At 53.4% G+C, this 15,643-nt stretch overlaps 1 protein-coding gene across 1 annotated transcript in view; it reads right to left on the bottom strand.

Moving 5' to 3' along the window:
• STK10 (serine/threonine kinase 10) overlaps positions 1-14,937 on the bottom strand; it is a 120,005-nt gene extending 105,068 nt beyond the window's left edge. Inside the window, exon 1 of the mRNA XM_060008393.1 lies at positions 14,526-14,937. Coding sequence (XP_059864376.1) covers positions 14,526-14,681 — 156 coding nt within the window. The 5' untranslated portion in view covers positions 14,682-14,937. The remainder of the gene's footprint in view (positions 1-14,525) is intronic.
• Between the last annotated feature and the right edge of the window lie 706 nt (positions 14,938-15,643).

The following is a 15,643-nucleotide window of genomic DNA, read 5'->3' as shown; positions in this document are numbered from 1 at the left end:
CCACCTTAGCCAGCACGGGTCCATGAGGGATGCAAAGTACTGCCACCTCCTCCTGTAGAAAACGAAGGCCCAGGTAGAGAAGGTGACTTGTCCCAGGTCACACAGCTAGGAAGTGGCTGCCAGGGTTCGACTCAGGTCCAGCTCTCTGCCCAGTGCTCCTTCCCCTCAGAAGCCCTCCAGAGGGAAATCTCCAGGGGCCCCCACCCAACTGCTGTGTGTGCCAATCCCCCTTTCCCACGGCTCCCTCCGTTGCCTTTAACCAGAGACCCTCTTAGGGCAAACCCTCAAGGGCTCCCTGCTGCTGACACGATCAAGCCCAAGTTCCCTGGCCCAGAGCCTTGGTGACCTGCCCCCTTCACTTGTCCAGGATCCCACTGCTCCCCTGCGTTCACCTCCTGCCACAGCCAGTGCCTGACTGCTTCCTACTTCCATGCTTTTCTTTATGCTCTTTCCTCCACCTGGAGTGCCTCCGCCATACCTGTGGTTTAACCATCCCACAAAGTCTAACTCAACCACAGCCTGCTCCAGGAAACGTTCCCAGAACCCCAGCCCCCCTCCCCTGCTAGAACTTCTTCACACCTTATTAGGGCTTTCATCACAGACTGCCTGGAGCCATAGTCATTTGTGTTCACAAATTCTCTCTGACCTGGCTGTGAGCTCTGAAAGGCTAAGCCCGTGTCAGATTCATCTTGTTCTGCCCCAGAGAGCCTAGAACAGAACAGCCAGTGGATGGGTGGGAGCATGGGAGGGTGGGTGTGTGGGAAGATGGGAGGATGGCTAGCCAGACAGGCAGATGGGTAAGTGGCTAGATGAATGGGAGGATGGGTGGGAGGGAAGGCATATGGAAGGATGGGTGTGTGGGAGGATGAATGGATAGATGGGTGGGTGGATGGGAAGATGGGTAAGTGGGCAGATGGATGGATGGATGGATGGATTGGCAGATGGATAGGAGAGTGAGTGACTAGGAGGATGAATAGATGGACGGGGGAGAGGGATAAAAAGGAATGAAAGGTATGTCTAGGGAGCAGACAATCATCAAGTCTTCCTTTCTTCCCAAAAGGTACCAGAGCCTACCTTGTTGCTGGCTTCTGTGAACAACCAGCCTCTCTTCTTCCCTCTATACTACAGCCAACAAAGTTCTTTTTACAAGTACTGATGCTACTCCATCCAATATCCCCAACTTAGTAAACTGAAAAATGGGCAAATTTCTTTTTTTTTTTTTTTTGGCCTCAATACACGGCATACAGGATCCTACTTCCCTGAGCAGGGATTGAACCTGCACCCCCGGCACTGGAGGCTCAAGTCTTAACCACTGAACAACCAGGGAAGTCCCAGAAATGGGCTAAATTCCTATCAAGTGATTTCTGGAATGGAAACAGCACAGGACCTAGGTTCAAATTCCAACTCTACTACTTACCAGCTACGTGCCCTTGGTGAAGACAGGAAACTAGACTTTAGTTTCCTGATGGAGATGGAGATAATTCCAGTGACATGAAAAAGTTTATGAGCCACCACGGGTTCGTCAGTTGACTATTGGTTGTTACTACCTTCACTGGGACTGTGTATTTTTGGTTTTCAAAAGCCTAAAACCATGTTTATCTCGTTCACCAAGGTATCTATTATTCTATCTGGCCAATAAGTATTTTAAAATAACAGATGGATGGATGGATGGATGGGTGGGTGGGTGGATGGATGGATGGATGGATGGATGGATGGATGAATGAATTGGTGTGTGTATCTCCTTGTAAACAGAGAGAAATGAGGCCTCCACATAAAAGAAAGGAAAGTGGCATGAAGTCCATTGTCTCCTCAACACAGTTAGATTCCTGAATCTAATCTGTTCTCTGGTTTGGGAAGATGGGCCGTCTTTACCTTGGGAAAGCCAAAGCCTTTGACTGGGCCAGGACATACACAGTTAATGAGAGGAAACCACTTCCTGATCAATAATCGCCGGGCCAAGTTTCAGTTCAGTGACAAATGAAACGGCTGAGTTTCAGAACAAGTAACACTTAAGGACGGCAAAGATTATGAAGCACAAAAGCAGAGGAGTAACGTGGCTTCCAAAGACGGGCATTTAATACTCTCTCCCTTGGGGAGGAGAAGGCTGGCGCGCAATCCTGGCACAGCAGGGAAATGCTGAGGCGCCAAATCCTTCTAGGCCAGCAAATAAAAAAGTAAAACCCGAACAGGATTGGCCCCAAAGATACCATGTCATAGCCTTGGCTAAAAACCCGGGCAACCTGTCCAACTTGGCTGGGGATAGGAGAGGTTTCAGATCTCAGCTCTTCAAAAGTTCTGGGGAATCCAACCCCGCGTTATCACTGGTAAAGCAGGTGGGACAGGTGACGTGGGCTCTGCCTCCTTGAGGCTCCTGCTCCCACCTTTCCCAGGCTCCCTCTACCCAGAGGACTGGGAGAGGACTGGGTGCTGAGTCACGGGGGGGCGGGTGGCCTGGGGTCGACGGCACAGAGGAAGGAAGCACCTTTATCCAGGCCGCCGCCCTGGACCCGCTCCCTGCACATGCAGGCACCTTTAAGCCTCACCTCACTCAATCTTCACCACAACCTGGGGGTCATGTACTTTTATCAACCCTGTTTTCTAGTCAGTCCCAAATCTCAGAGAACTTAAGGTTGCCCTGTGCTTTCAATCAACAGTACTTTTTGTGCTGTTTTTTATTATTCCAAAAGCATTACACACTCGTTAAAGAGCATCTTCAAAACATACTGGTACAAAGAAGAAAATCAAACCAGGCATCGTCCCAGAGATAACCGCCTTAAGCATCCTGGAGCACCTCCTCCCAGATTCCACAGTACAGAGGCACCTGGACTTGTCTGGAACCCCACCCTAACACCTCCCAGCTGTGTGACCCCAGGGGACTTACGTGACCTCTCTGTCCCTCACTTTCCTGCTTGGTACAATAAAGATGTTAGCAGTTCCCACCTCATGGGCTGTTGTGAGCATTCAGTGGGTTAATACGTCAAAGACGCTTAGAGCAGGGCTGGGCCGTAGTGCACGCCCCACAACTGTCCACTCATGCTTGTCTCTCTCTCTCCACAAATGTGTCCTTGCATACTTCATAAAAATGGGATTCAGCTGTATACACTGATTTGTCATTCTCCTTTTTACTTAGCAATATGCCACGAACAGCCCTTCCGATCACAAAACACCTTCCACAGCATCCCCTCCAACTACTGCAGACTGAATGGTGGGCCCACCGTAGGTCTAACCAATCCCCTGTCGTTGGGCTCTCTACCCTGGTCACAGGGCGCTGCGTCCAAAAGCCTGAGACTTGATTTACAGGTTGCCAGACAGGTCTCCAAGTGGCAGGGTCACTCCAGGCCTCACGGGTCACACAGGTGGGTACCCTAGATAGCACTGAGATGTGAGGCCAAGCCTGGGTCAGTTTTGCTGTGTGCCCTTAGGCACTGGCCTTGTAAGTTTGCAGGTGTAAAGACACTTTGGTCCCACCTATGAAAGGGACTGTATTATCCCCCTTTTTCAGAAAAGGAAACTGAGGCTCAGAGGGGTGACATCACTTGCCCAAGGTCACTCAGCAAAGACAATGGCCTTGCTGGGACTCATGGGATGAAGGGCATCACCCAGTCCAGAGCCTCTGAGGAGGACTCTTGTGGGAGGTGTGGGGTGATTCAGGGGTCTTCTGAGGTGCACCCTGCTGGTCCCCGCAGGCGGTCCTGCAGACAGATCAGAAGCTCGGGATGGGGGACAGAGGCTGGCACTGGTGCTTGGGGTTCCAGATTCCTCATGAACGGAGGCACACCAGTCACCTCTCCTCAGCCCCAGCTGTCACCTCGAAGTGGGTGCGGGGGTGTTGTAGGCACTCGGAGGAAAAGGAGGCTTGAGAAGGAACTAGGCCTACCCAGTCTGACACCAGAGCCCACCAAGATGCAAACCAAAGGTAGAAAGAGGGCTTCCCTGGTGGCGCAGTGGTTGAGAGTCCGCCTGCCGATGCAGGGGACACGGGTTCGTGCCCCGGTCCGGGAAGATCCCACATGCCGCGGAGCGGCTGGGCCCGTGAGCCATGGCCGCTGAGCCTGCGCGTCCGGAGCCTGTGCTCCGCAACGGGAGAGGCCACAGCAGTGCAAGGCCCGCGTACCGCAAAAAAAAAAAAAAAAAAAAAAAAAGGTAGAAAGAATCTCAAAGCCCAACAGAGAGGCATGCCAGCTCTGATGGGGTCATTCCTCAGGGCGACAAAGCCAGCTTTGTGACAACCACCTCAGAGGGCCAAGAATTGGGTCTGGGCTGCCAGACAAGACAGGCTGGAGCTTTCCAGGAAGGAGGGCGAAGGGAAGTGAGGCACCGGCATCAGCTTCTCCCTCCAGGCCATGAATGCTGCTCTTCTGGCCATCCAGGATGGCCTTGGCTATCCTGGACCAACTGGTCACAGGGCGGGCATGGAGCTGAGACTGCCCTCCCCGGGCAGGGAACTTCTCAAAGGCTGGACGGAGCCTTCTTTGTTCATCCTCATTACACAGCCGTAAGCTTTAGGCTGATCCCCGGGACGCGACACACCAGCGTCTGCCCAGGAGCAGCCTCCAGTGTAACAAGCAAGGGAAGGTGGACCACGAGCCTCAAGGGAATCTGCCTGTCAATCGTCAGAAAGCCAGGCCAGGCAATCTAGTCAACCCGCAGAGAACATCATCATCACAATGACAACAGCCCCACGCACTTCTCCTTCCTCCATGCTGGGCACGGTGTTAGGGTTGGCCACACGTCTCCATCTTCACAAATTCCCTGAGGGAAGCACTATTTTGATCCCCATTTTACAGCTCAAGATACTGAGCCTCAGAGAGGTGAGGTGACTTTCCCAAGGTCACACAGCAAGCAGGCAGCAAAGCCAGGAGAAAGCTCAGAACTGATTTCAGTGCCTGCACTCATCACCACAGTGCTGGCCTGCCTAAAGAGAGGGGGGAGCCTGGGTCTGGCATTTACTACAATTCGTTTATTCATTCAGCAGTTATTAACTCAGTATCTACCACATACCTGTTATCCACAAAAGATGGATAATTCCCTGCTCTCCAGGACCTGAGATTCTCCAGAGAGGAAAGAAAATAAACAAGGAGACACACAAGAGAATCCCAGTTTGTGACAGGAGGCTTGAAGGAAATCAGCAGGGAGCTGTCACTGTGGTCAGGAGGGAACATGGGAGTTGAGACCCAGAGGATGAGAAGGAGCCAGCTGTGCAGTCATCGGAAGAGAGTGGCAGGCAGAGGGACCAGCAAGTGCAAAGGTCCTGAGGCAGAAAAGGCTGTGCTTCCTTCAACTGCTCTCAGTGGCCCCCATCCTCCTTAGACTTGGAGGCTGGCTAATGTTAACTCTTTAGTCACCAGCATAGTGGTTAACCCTCCACCTGCCACCCTTAGGGCTTGAATTCTGGTTCTGGTACAGCCTGTTCTTAGGAGGAAAAAAATAAGCTATAGGAGAAGGAAGAAAAAAAATTGTAGCAAAGGGGAAAGCAGAGAGAAAGGGGAAGAGAAAGAGGAGTGAGCACATGGAGAGCGGGAGGAGGGGGTGGAAGGAGGAAGCTCTTTTGCAAGTCCCGTCCTCCCTGCCTATCCCTCCCTCCCTGCCGGCAGCCTACAGGAGTGCACAGCACCTTAGGGCCCACAAGGACCTCAGGAGCACCCAGCTTCCCCACCCTGACACCGCCCCCTTCCCCTGCCACTTCCTCTGCTAACCCTGCCCAAGACCATCACCACTTCCTCCGCATTAGAGGCCACCATCGCCATCCCAGGGCTCAGATTCAGTGGAGGCTGAGGCAGGCCCGAAGAAGAGGCACATTCCTGGGCTCACAAATGTCAAGGCCACAGGAGATACCACACTGAAGGGACCCTGGACCCTCTCCTCCCAATAAGCCCATTTGTCTTCCCCTCTGTATTGTACAGCAGAAAAGGCAGAGGCTCCTGGCCAGAGATATCTGGGTTTAAGTCCCAACTTTGCCACGGAAGAGCTGTGTGATGCTGAGCAAGTCACTGTACCTCTCTGGGCTTCTGCATCATCAGGTGGGGATACTAACTCCTGCTTTTCATGGGGCTGGTAGAAGAATACATGATGGAATGATGGACAGATATGAACGGAGTGGGAGTTCCCTGGTGGTCCAGTGGTTAAGACTCCGTGCTTCCACTGCAGCAGGCATGGGTTCAATCCCTGGTTGGGGAACTAGGATCCTGCATGCCGCACGGTGAGGCCAAAAAAAAATGAATGGAGCAAAAGTCAACTCCCCACTCCTTTATCTTGTTCACCTGGGAACCCACGGTGCCTGACACGTAGGAGGTGTTCAGCTGATCATGCTAATGACTAACACCCATGTGAGCTTTTCCAGAGTCCTGGACTAAGGGGTTTACATGGGCTATTTCATACTCCAACAACCCTATGAAGTAGTACCTTTCTGCAACTAAAGAAACCGAGGCACAGGTAAGTACTTTTCTCAGGATCACATAACCTGCAAGAGGGAGGGCCAGGCTTTAACCCCAGGAACCAGGATCGCATCCAAGTTCCCGGACCATCTCTAGTCCCTGGCAAACGTGAGCTTCCCTTCCCATCTCACCGACTCTGCTCTCTTTCCTTACTGACTACCAGGCCTAGTTCTCTAGAATCCTCCATGCCTCTCACCCACGTACAACATCTCCCTCTCGGGCTAGTCCCCTTCCATTAGCCACTTCCCCTCCCTGGACTCTAACTTGGGCTCCAACCACAGCTCTGGTCCTCCTCCCACCCCCACCAGCTCCAGCCACCAAGACGTGGCCACTCTGTCCCAGCCTTCACTCATCAGTGGCTACCCTGACCTTGGGCAGCCAGGATACCTGGCTCTGGCATCCCCCAATTGTGTGGGCAAGCCACTCCCCATCTGGTGACCATTCAAAGATCACTCTTCTCTAACACCACACAAGGCTGACCTCATGACCTGGTCAGATCCCGGAGGCTTGGGGCAGGCAGGACGGTAACCGTCATATTCAAATCCCTCAACTTGGCATTCAAGGCTCTCTTGACTTGACTCCCACACACTGTTCTAGACCTGGCCCGCCCTGGCCAGCTCTCCAGGCCAAGCCCAGCTCCCAAACCCACTGACCGCTGGGCTTGAGGAGGCATTTGAAATGTGTACAGTGGACCAGGGGGAGGGCACCAGGTGCTGGCGGACAGAGAGGCCAGATCTGCGCTGCCCAGTATAGCAGCCAAGGTCACTACCTAGCCCCTGAACCGTGGCTGGTCCACACCGAGACACACTGTAAATGCCAAACGCACACCAATTTCAAAGACTTAGTATGGAATGAGAACTTTAAATAACTCTTTCTTTGTATTGATTATATGCTGAAATGATCATACTTTGGAAATACTGGGATAATTAAAACATACTATTGAAATTCATTTCTCCTGGTGTTTTTCCTTGTTTGAATGAGGCTACTAGAACATTGTAAGTTGCACACGCGTCTCCTGTTACACACCCCTTGGACAGCGCTGGCCCAGGGGCTGCCCCTCGCTTCCAGCAGACGTGGCCCCGCAGGAGTACACGTGGGCGGTACCAGCACATCTGATATTTCCACACAAGACAGGGATCAGGGTTCTTATGGGAACTCTCCTGATCTCAAAACGCCTGCAATCACTTCAAACTTGGTTCAGCCACCGTGGGAGCCACACAAACCCACCTGCAGGCCCTTCCTGGCTCAAGGGCCACCAGGGGACAACCTCAGGCCTCACTGTCTGGCCTCTCTCCTGGCCCAGACTTCCTTCCCTCCAGCCTTCTATCCCGTCCCACCCGCCCTGCCTGGTGGAAGCCGTCCCTTCTCACTCTAGCCCCATCTTGGTCCCGCTACAGCTCGCTCACCCTGGCAGAGCTTTCTTTTCCTCCCCCGTGTGGCCCTGAACACAGCAGGGGTGGCAGGCGTCTGGCCCATCCTGAGCACCTATGAGCTACCGGTCTGATTCTCACAGCTGATCTGTGGGGTGAGTACTGGTCTCGGCCCCACTGGACACATGGGGAAACTGAGGCTCAGAGACAAGCCACTCGCCTGACGTCACACAGCGGCGAAGTGGGGCAGCCAGGGTTGAAAGCCTGGTCTGCCTGGCTGTGAGGCCCGAGTCTTTCATCACACACCCCCAGGGATGTGATACACACAGGTGAACGCGGCCTGTTTGCTGAACTGAATCGAGGCACATTCATTTGTATGAGGCAGCAGTGTGCCACGGGAGTGATCTTGTCCCCCAGGGGACATGTGGCCTTGTCCAGAGACATTTCTGGCAACTGCGGGTGGAGGAGGAGGTGCCGGCAGTGGTGGTACTTTTGTGGGTAGAAGCCAGAGATGCCGCTAACATCCTATAATACACAGGCAGCCCCCACAGCAAAGAATGAGCTGCCTCAAATGTCAGTAAGGTGGGGAGCCTGGTATCATGGACAAGCTACAAACACTGAAGGCCTTCTGCTTGTCCCCAGTTTAGCTGCAGTAACTGGCCAGGACCTTCTCCGTTTGATAGCAAGAGCATCAACCATAATGAACTATCATCCTTTCCTGCCCACTTCCTGGGTGGAGATCAGGTGCTGAATGTATTGCCCCTCCCTAGCTCATCTCGTCCTCCATCGTCCTCCAAATTATCACCTCCATTTTACAGACAAGGGTCTGAGGCTCAGAAGGCGGGGAAATCACTTGTCTGGGGTTACAACCCAGATCCTCCTGAGCCCCAGTTGCTTCCCTTAACCACCCTGCTCCACTGCCCTCAGCAGGAGCTGGGCCTGGGAGTGACCATCCCGGGCTGTTTTCTCGGGGCCTGTGGGGCGGCAGCCCCTGGGGATTTCCCCCTAGTCCGGGTAACCTCGGGAGGCCAGGGAACCCTGGATGGAGGTGAAGGCTGGGGGCACCGTTAGTTGTTTAGCTCACTTCACCCTGGCCTGCTCTAGACCCAGCCAGAACAAGTCTCAGGGCGGCCAGTGCTAAACCTGCCCCTCCAGACCCAGGCAGACCCCCTGCGCAGGCAACATCCCCAGGAAGCTCCGGCCACCTTGGTTTTAGGACCCAGCCAGGAACCCACTCACAATAGCATGGACTTGTGTTTAAAAACACTAGACTGAGCGGAAATAAGGTTACTGCCTGGGGGCAGAGCTCTTTCCGGAGGAGGAGGGGAGGCGCACGGGAGACCTCGGCAGACCCCGGAGGAAGGAGGAAGCGGAAACCGAGGCTTTAAAACTCTTGGGCAGAGATGAGGGGAAAGGAGCCGGCCTGGCCGGGGAGGGCCCAGAACCTCAGCTTTGTCTGAACTGGGTGGCAGGGCAGGATATGGCACCCGAAGGATGGGGGTTAACAATGGCTCTCTGAGCCCGGGGGCACCTGAGGTCCCCACCCATGGGGCAGACGCTGCCAAGATCCCGGGTTCCTGCAGGGTCCCAGGGGACTCGGGGACTGGCTCTTAAGCGAAGGCAAGGGGCAGAGGGGGCCGCTATTAACTTATCTCATTTTCTTTTAAAAACCACCCTCAAAGAGCCATGCATCACTCCCTCAACCGAGTAACTCCCTTCTAGGAGTCTAGCATAAAAAAATGATTTAAAATATAAAAACTTTACAAGCAAAGCTGTTCATCAATATAGAGTCAGCCTAGGGCTTCCCTGGTGGTGCAGTAGTTAAGAATTCGCCTGCCAATGCAGGGGACATGGGTTCGAGCTCTGGTCCGGGAAGACCCCATATGCCGCGGAGCAACTAAGCCCGTGCACCACAACGACTGAGCCTGTGCTCTAGAGCCCGTGAACCACAACTACGGAAGCCCGCGTGCCGCAACTACTGAAGCCTGGGTGCCTAGAGCCTGTGCTCCACAACAAGAGAAGCCACCGCAATGGGAAGCCCACGCACCGCAACGAAGAGTAGCCCCCGCTCGCCGCAACTAGAGAAAGCCTGCGCGCAGCAACAAAGACCCAGTGCAGCCAAAAATAAATAAATAAAAATATACAGTCAACTTTGCTATAAAGTTTACTTTAAAAAATGCCAGTTTTGTTTCAACGCCACTGATGTATTAGGGAACAATTTTATCAAAACGCTAAATTCACATTTGCTTATGTTCTGTTCTGTCTGCCAGAAACACTAGGTGAACACAGAAAACTTCACCCAGATGAGCCAAGCAGCAAAGGAATGCACAAATGGCACAGGCACCTCAAACATCTCTCAGCAACCTTTAAGCCACACCCACCCCATCTGGGGGTCCAACGTGCCCCCTGATTTCAGATAACCCTCTTTTCAGATAACCCTCCTTCCACAGCTCCACATACTGCAATGCTTCCCACCCACAGCCACAAGCATCCTTGCAGACCTCTTTCCCAGTTCAGTGTTGTATTTATTGTGATAATTTTGTCTTTCTTATCTGCAAAACTTGTGTAAAACGGTGCTACTTGTTTTTTAGGTTCCTATCTTTATTTTTTTCTAATGTGCTGATGAAGTTTTTGAGTGTTGTGCCCTTAGCCCCATTTTTCTCACAAGGCCTCTGATTTTTGTTGCATGTTTTGCACAATTCAGGGATTTTTAGGAAGGCGTATTTACACTACAGCAGACCTGACTGTATTGTGTAAAGGGCTTAGCACAGCGCCTGGCACATGATAAGCATTTAATCAATTTTAACTTGTTGGGCTTCCCTGGTGGCGCAGTGGTTAAGAATCCGCCTGCCAATGCATGGGACACTGGTTCGAGCCCTGGCCTAGGAAGATCCCACATGCTGCGGAGCAACTAAGCCCGTGTGCCACAACTGCAGAGCCTGCGCTCTAGAGCCCGTGAGCCACAACTAGTGAGCCCGCATGCCACAACTACTGAAGCCTGTGTGCCTAGAGCCCGTGCTTTGCAACAAGAGAAGCCACAGAGATAAACCCACGCACCACAACGAAGAGTAGCCCCCACTCGCCACAACTAGAGAAAAGCCTGCGTGCAGCAACGAAGACGCAGTGCAGCCAAAAATAAATAAATTTATTTTAAAAAAATTTTTAACTTGTTAATAGTAAAAAGAAAATGGGGGGGTAGGAATTAAATATCCAATAAGATTAAAACCATGGGGGCACTGAGCCATCCCAGAAGGTATGTGTGAAACATTTAGAATAACACAGGAAGAGGCTTTAGGAATGAAAGATAACATAAAACACTGTAGGTGTGTATTATTACAACCCTGCATTAAAAAAATTTTTTTCTCCATAAAAATCGATTAAGTCTGGAAGGAAATATATCAAAATGTCAACAGCAACTGATGGGACTTAAGGTAATGTTTTTCTTTTTAATTAAAAACAAATTTGTACTATACACCTAATTTTGCAAAATCATAAACATTTTAAAAGCTTAAAGACAACATAAGACAACAACTAAAGCAATTTTCAAGAAGCAGAAAAATCATCTCAGCCTGTTAACCCAACTCTTCATGCCCCCATGCTCCCTGTCTCTGTTCAGCACATAAGTACCTGTTTCACCCACAGCTAGGACAGCGGGCACACCCTGCTGAAAGCAATTTCTTCCATTCAACCCTCCATCTTGTCTTTAGAGTAAAGATTATTATTAAGGGCAAGAATTTTGAAACTATATAGCTTGTGACTTTTACTTTGTATCTAGTAATGAACGAGAAATGATTTTCTTTTGAAATCGCTTAAGGAGTAGGTGAGCATGAACTTGACTGTGCAAAAAGTCAATCCTACGCGCCTCTTTTTCTCCCGAGATCAACTGATGATTTATCAGGGAGAAGACGGAAAAAGAGGCTCCACATCGTGAGACACTAATGTCTCAAGACATGAGGCTTTGAGCCTCTGCAAGACACTCCTCAGGACATCTGTAATTGGAGTCCTCTTCTGACAAGCCTTTGACAAACTGGGATTCCTATGGCTTCCTACACCAGCGAAATACTCAGAAAGGCCTTCACCACCTAGGCTGCCAGGAGAACAATCTGCTAGTTCTAGGACAGGGAGAGGAGGTGCTGCTGGCCATCACTTCACCAGCTCGCAGCCAACGGGTTACCAAGGTGCCACGTCAAAATGGAAGTTCTGGTCCCAGACATAAAACCTAGATGGAACCTCTGGCCTGTGCTGCTGAAATGGCCATGCCAGGGAACAAAGAAGTGGGAAGGAGTTATGGTCCCTGATTAGAATCTTTAGTAAAGCAACACCTGCTTCAACTTCAACTCTAAGGGCCTGACTAAGCAGCACTTCTTCAGGGTAGGAGACGAGGTCACAGGGATCTCTGATCCAAGACGGGTCTTCCTTAGCTGGTAACTAAGCCCAGAGCCTTGGGTTCTAGTCCCTTCCTTTCCCTGAGCCCCCGTATTCCTGCGTGTAACATGGGGTTGGCTTAGATCAGAGGGTCACACACCAAGGCCAGGCAGGGAAGCTAATAAATGTCCAGGTGTGTCAGCCATCACACAGCTCTCCTGATCTACCTTCCCCTTGTCTTAATTATGAGAAAATCATGGGTTCGGAGGTGGTGGGGGAGGGGCTTGTGGTGCAGCCGGCTCACAGCTTTGAGCACTAGACTCACTTTTAACAGGGTTCACGTGCTCTGGAGAACCAGGAGGAGACAAAATAACCTGTGAATCAGATGGGCTCCTTTGTATGAAAGTTTCAGAGCTGTAAGGGAGTTTTGTGGGGCTAAAGCAGGAGGAAATGACAGTCGAAACTGACAAGGGGAAATCTTACAGCCTAGAAGCAAAGTTCTGCATTTAGGTTTGAAAGAAAATGAACCTTATGAAGCCAGGATTCATTAGGGGACAGGGACAAGACTGCAATGGAAAGTCAGCCTCTAACAGAACAACATCATGCACTAAAAACACCAACTTAACCTTCTGGAGAAAGCGGGGGATGTGGTGAGCTGACCAAGGGTCCAGCTGTTCTTACGGTGGTCAGAGCACACCTGGCAGAGCAGGCTCCATCAGGGGAAGGCAAGTACACCGGTGGGGTGTCTGGCGGGGCCGCAAGACTGAGGACAGTTTCCTGGTGCCGCTAGGAGGGAGAGGCAGCTCTGAGAAAGGGAAAGAAAAGATGTGCGAGTGAAGTATGTGCTGAGGGCCCTGGAATACGTGCACAACCCTCAGGCAGAGAAAGGCAGCAAATCAAAGCAGCTGAGAGCCACAGGTATGAGTGTCACAGAGGCCAGCCTTCCAACCACAGAACCTTTGCTCCAGTGGGGCTTTCACCCTGTAAAAGGAAGTGCTGGCTCCGTGGGGAGGTGGTAAGGGAACAAAACAGGCACCCTGAGGGGCCTGGGTGACTTCAAAATTGCCCCTAGAGCAATGTTCTCAAACTTAAAGCGCACGTAACATGGGGGATTCTAATCAGGGGGATCTGGGCATCTGTTGAAATGCAGACCCTACTTTATTATTTATTAGGTCTAGGGTGGGGCCTGAGATTCCGCATTTCTAACGAGCTCCCAGGTGATGCTGGTGGTACTCCTCCAGGGACTACACTTTGGTGATTAGGCTCTCCACCACTTTCAAGGCAAAGAGAGCAAGTCTTGACCAGGGGTGGCCTAGAGAAGCTCTCTCTGTGGTCCAGGCTCCTAAAAGGGAAACCCTGGGGTCAGAGTGATCTACAAGCTATAGGAGCCCCAAAGAAGGTGATGGTGGCTTAGGAAGGAGGTGCCCTCCTGTAGAAACCACCAGCTTAACATGTGGGTTTCTCTCAGTAAAGAGTTTCCTGGGGGAAAGGAGATCAGGGAAAGCGTGGAGTCAAGCTCTAAGTGTTTGGGTCCCCAATACGACTGAGCAACTCAGAATGTGTTCTCAGGACCAGAAACCAGACAATGACCTGCTGCAAACGTGTCTACAAATAATCAGCTCTGCCCCACCCACCCCTCCACAAAAGCTCTCTGGCCTTTCATTCTTCTAGGGAAAGGTGACTGCAGACTGGAAGACTCCCCAGCTGTGACTCATCCACATACTCAAATCCGACCCGAAGCGCAGGATTCACGAGGCCCTAGACTTTTCCCCTCTGCCCAGCCCCAGCCCACATTTCCATGCCTAACCTCTCACTCTAGACAACACCCCCCTCCACCTCCTGTCTCTCCCGTTTCTGGCTCGTCTTCAGGTGTGTCCCCAACTTCACAGGACTCAACCCTTCCAGACGCAGCCGAGTTTCTCTGCCCCCAGCGCCTCGGCACTCTCACGGAACCTGAGTGGCCTCCCTTAAAAAGTATGCCTAGTATCAGTTTTACCGCGGATGCCTCGTCTCGGATGCTCAAGTCCTTTAAGCGCCCCCTTTGTCTCCCCCTGCGGCGCCGAGAGCCGTGCAGGGCGCACAGGAAGTGCTCAGAAACTTAGCTCGGGGCAGCAGCCGTGCCCGGAGGGGGCGTCCGGCACGCAGGGACTCAGCCGGGCTGTGTGAGGATACCCCACCCCCGACCCCAACGAAGAACAAGGATCACCAGGACAGGACCCCGGGACTCCGAGTTCAGGGCCGGGCAGCCCTCTGCGTTCTCCCGAGCCGTGGCCGAGACTGACCAGGGCCAGCGCCCCTTCCTTCCGGAGCCGCTCCACGCGCCCCGAGCCACGCACCACCAACACAGCGCCCTCACCTTGTAAACCTTGCCGAAGGCACCATCGCCCAGCTCGCCCACGATCTCCCACACCTCGTTGGGGTCCAGGTCCCGGCGAACGTGCTCATATTCGCGGGACTTTCTCTTCTCGAAGGTAGACCGGCGCAGGATGCGGCGGAAATTGGCGAAAGCCATGGCTGAGGGCACGCGAGCCGGCGGGCGAGGTGGAGCCGGCTCCGGCTCGGGCTGTAGCTCCGGCGGCCGCGAGGGAGGGGCTGGAGGACGCCGCGGCGCTCTGGGGTTCTCCCCAGACCCGCCCTTCCCCGCAGCCAGACCCCGGTCAAGTGCGCCCTGGGCTGCGCGCGGCGGGAGCACCCGGAACCGCGCAGGCGGCCGCGGTCCCCGCCCCCGCTCGGTCCAATCTCCGGGCCGCTTCCCGATGTAGACCCAATTCGCGCCGCGCCCCCGCCCAGCCCGCAAGCCCCGGGACGCGTTCCGGGGACCCGGCCCCGCTCCCGCCCATCGGCCCGACTCCACCTGCCGCTCCCCGGCAGCGCCCGGAGACCCCCTAATTGGCTGCGGGCGCTCCCCGGCTCCGCCCGTCGCCGCAGGGCACTCTGGAAACTGTAGTCCCCCGCGCGCCGCACGCCCGCGAGCCACGGACTAGGCTTTGGCGAGCCTAGTGGACCCTTCGGCGGGACCATACCGGGTCTGGGAGGCCCACCGTGTCTCGTGGCTCCCAAAATTTCTGCGGGAGCGAAAGGGGAAGCAGACTGGTTATTCGGGAGCGCCCACTGATTGCTGTCCAAAGACCAAAAAGGCGAACCGGCATTAATCATTGAATCCGCCCCGTAACGGCCCCGCGCGGCTGCTCTGCTCGCGCCCACTTTTCAGGTGGGGGCGCCCGGCGGGCGAGGGCACTAGCCCCGGGCTGCACATCCTGCGGGCGGATCCGGTGCGGATTGCTCGGCGTGGTGCTGCCTCCTAGCGCGGGAAATGCTGCGCCCTTGCGGCAGCGGTCAGTCCCTGAAAACCCAGGCTCCCCGGCTCGCTTCCAGCTTCCCAGGGGCTCTGCCCCACCGAGATCCACCAACCGGCCAGGATTACAGGGCTAAGAGAGAGCGCTCCGTGGGGACTTACTTATCACATGCTTCCTG

The sequence above is a fragment of the Delphinus delphis genome, chromosome 3 (genome assembly GCF_949987515.2).
Source record: "Delphinus delphis chromosome 3, mDelDel1.2, whole genome shotgun sequence".
NCBI lineage: Eukaryota > Metazoa > Chordata > Mammalia > Artiodactyla > Delphinidae > Delphinus > Delphinus delphis.
The sequence above is the reverse complement of the archived record's forward strand: the minus strand, read 5'-3'. Positions and strand labels throughout refer to the sequence as shown.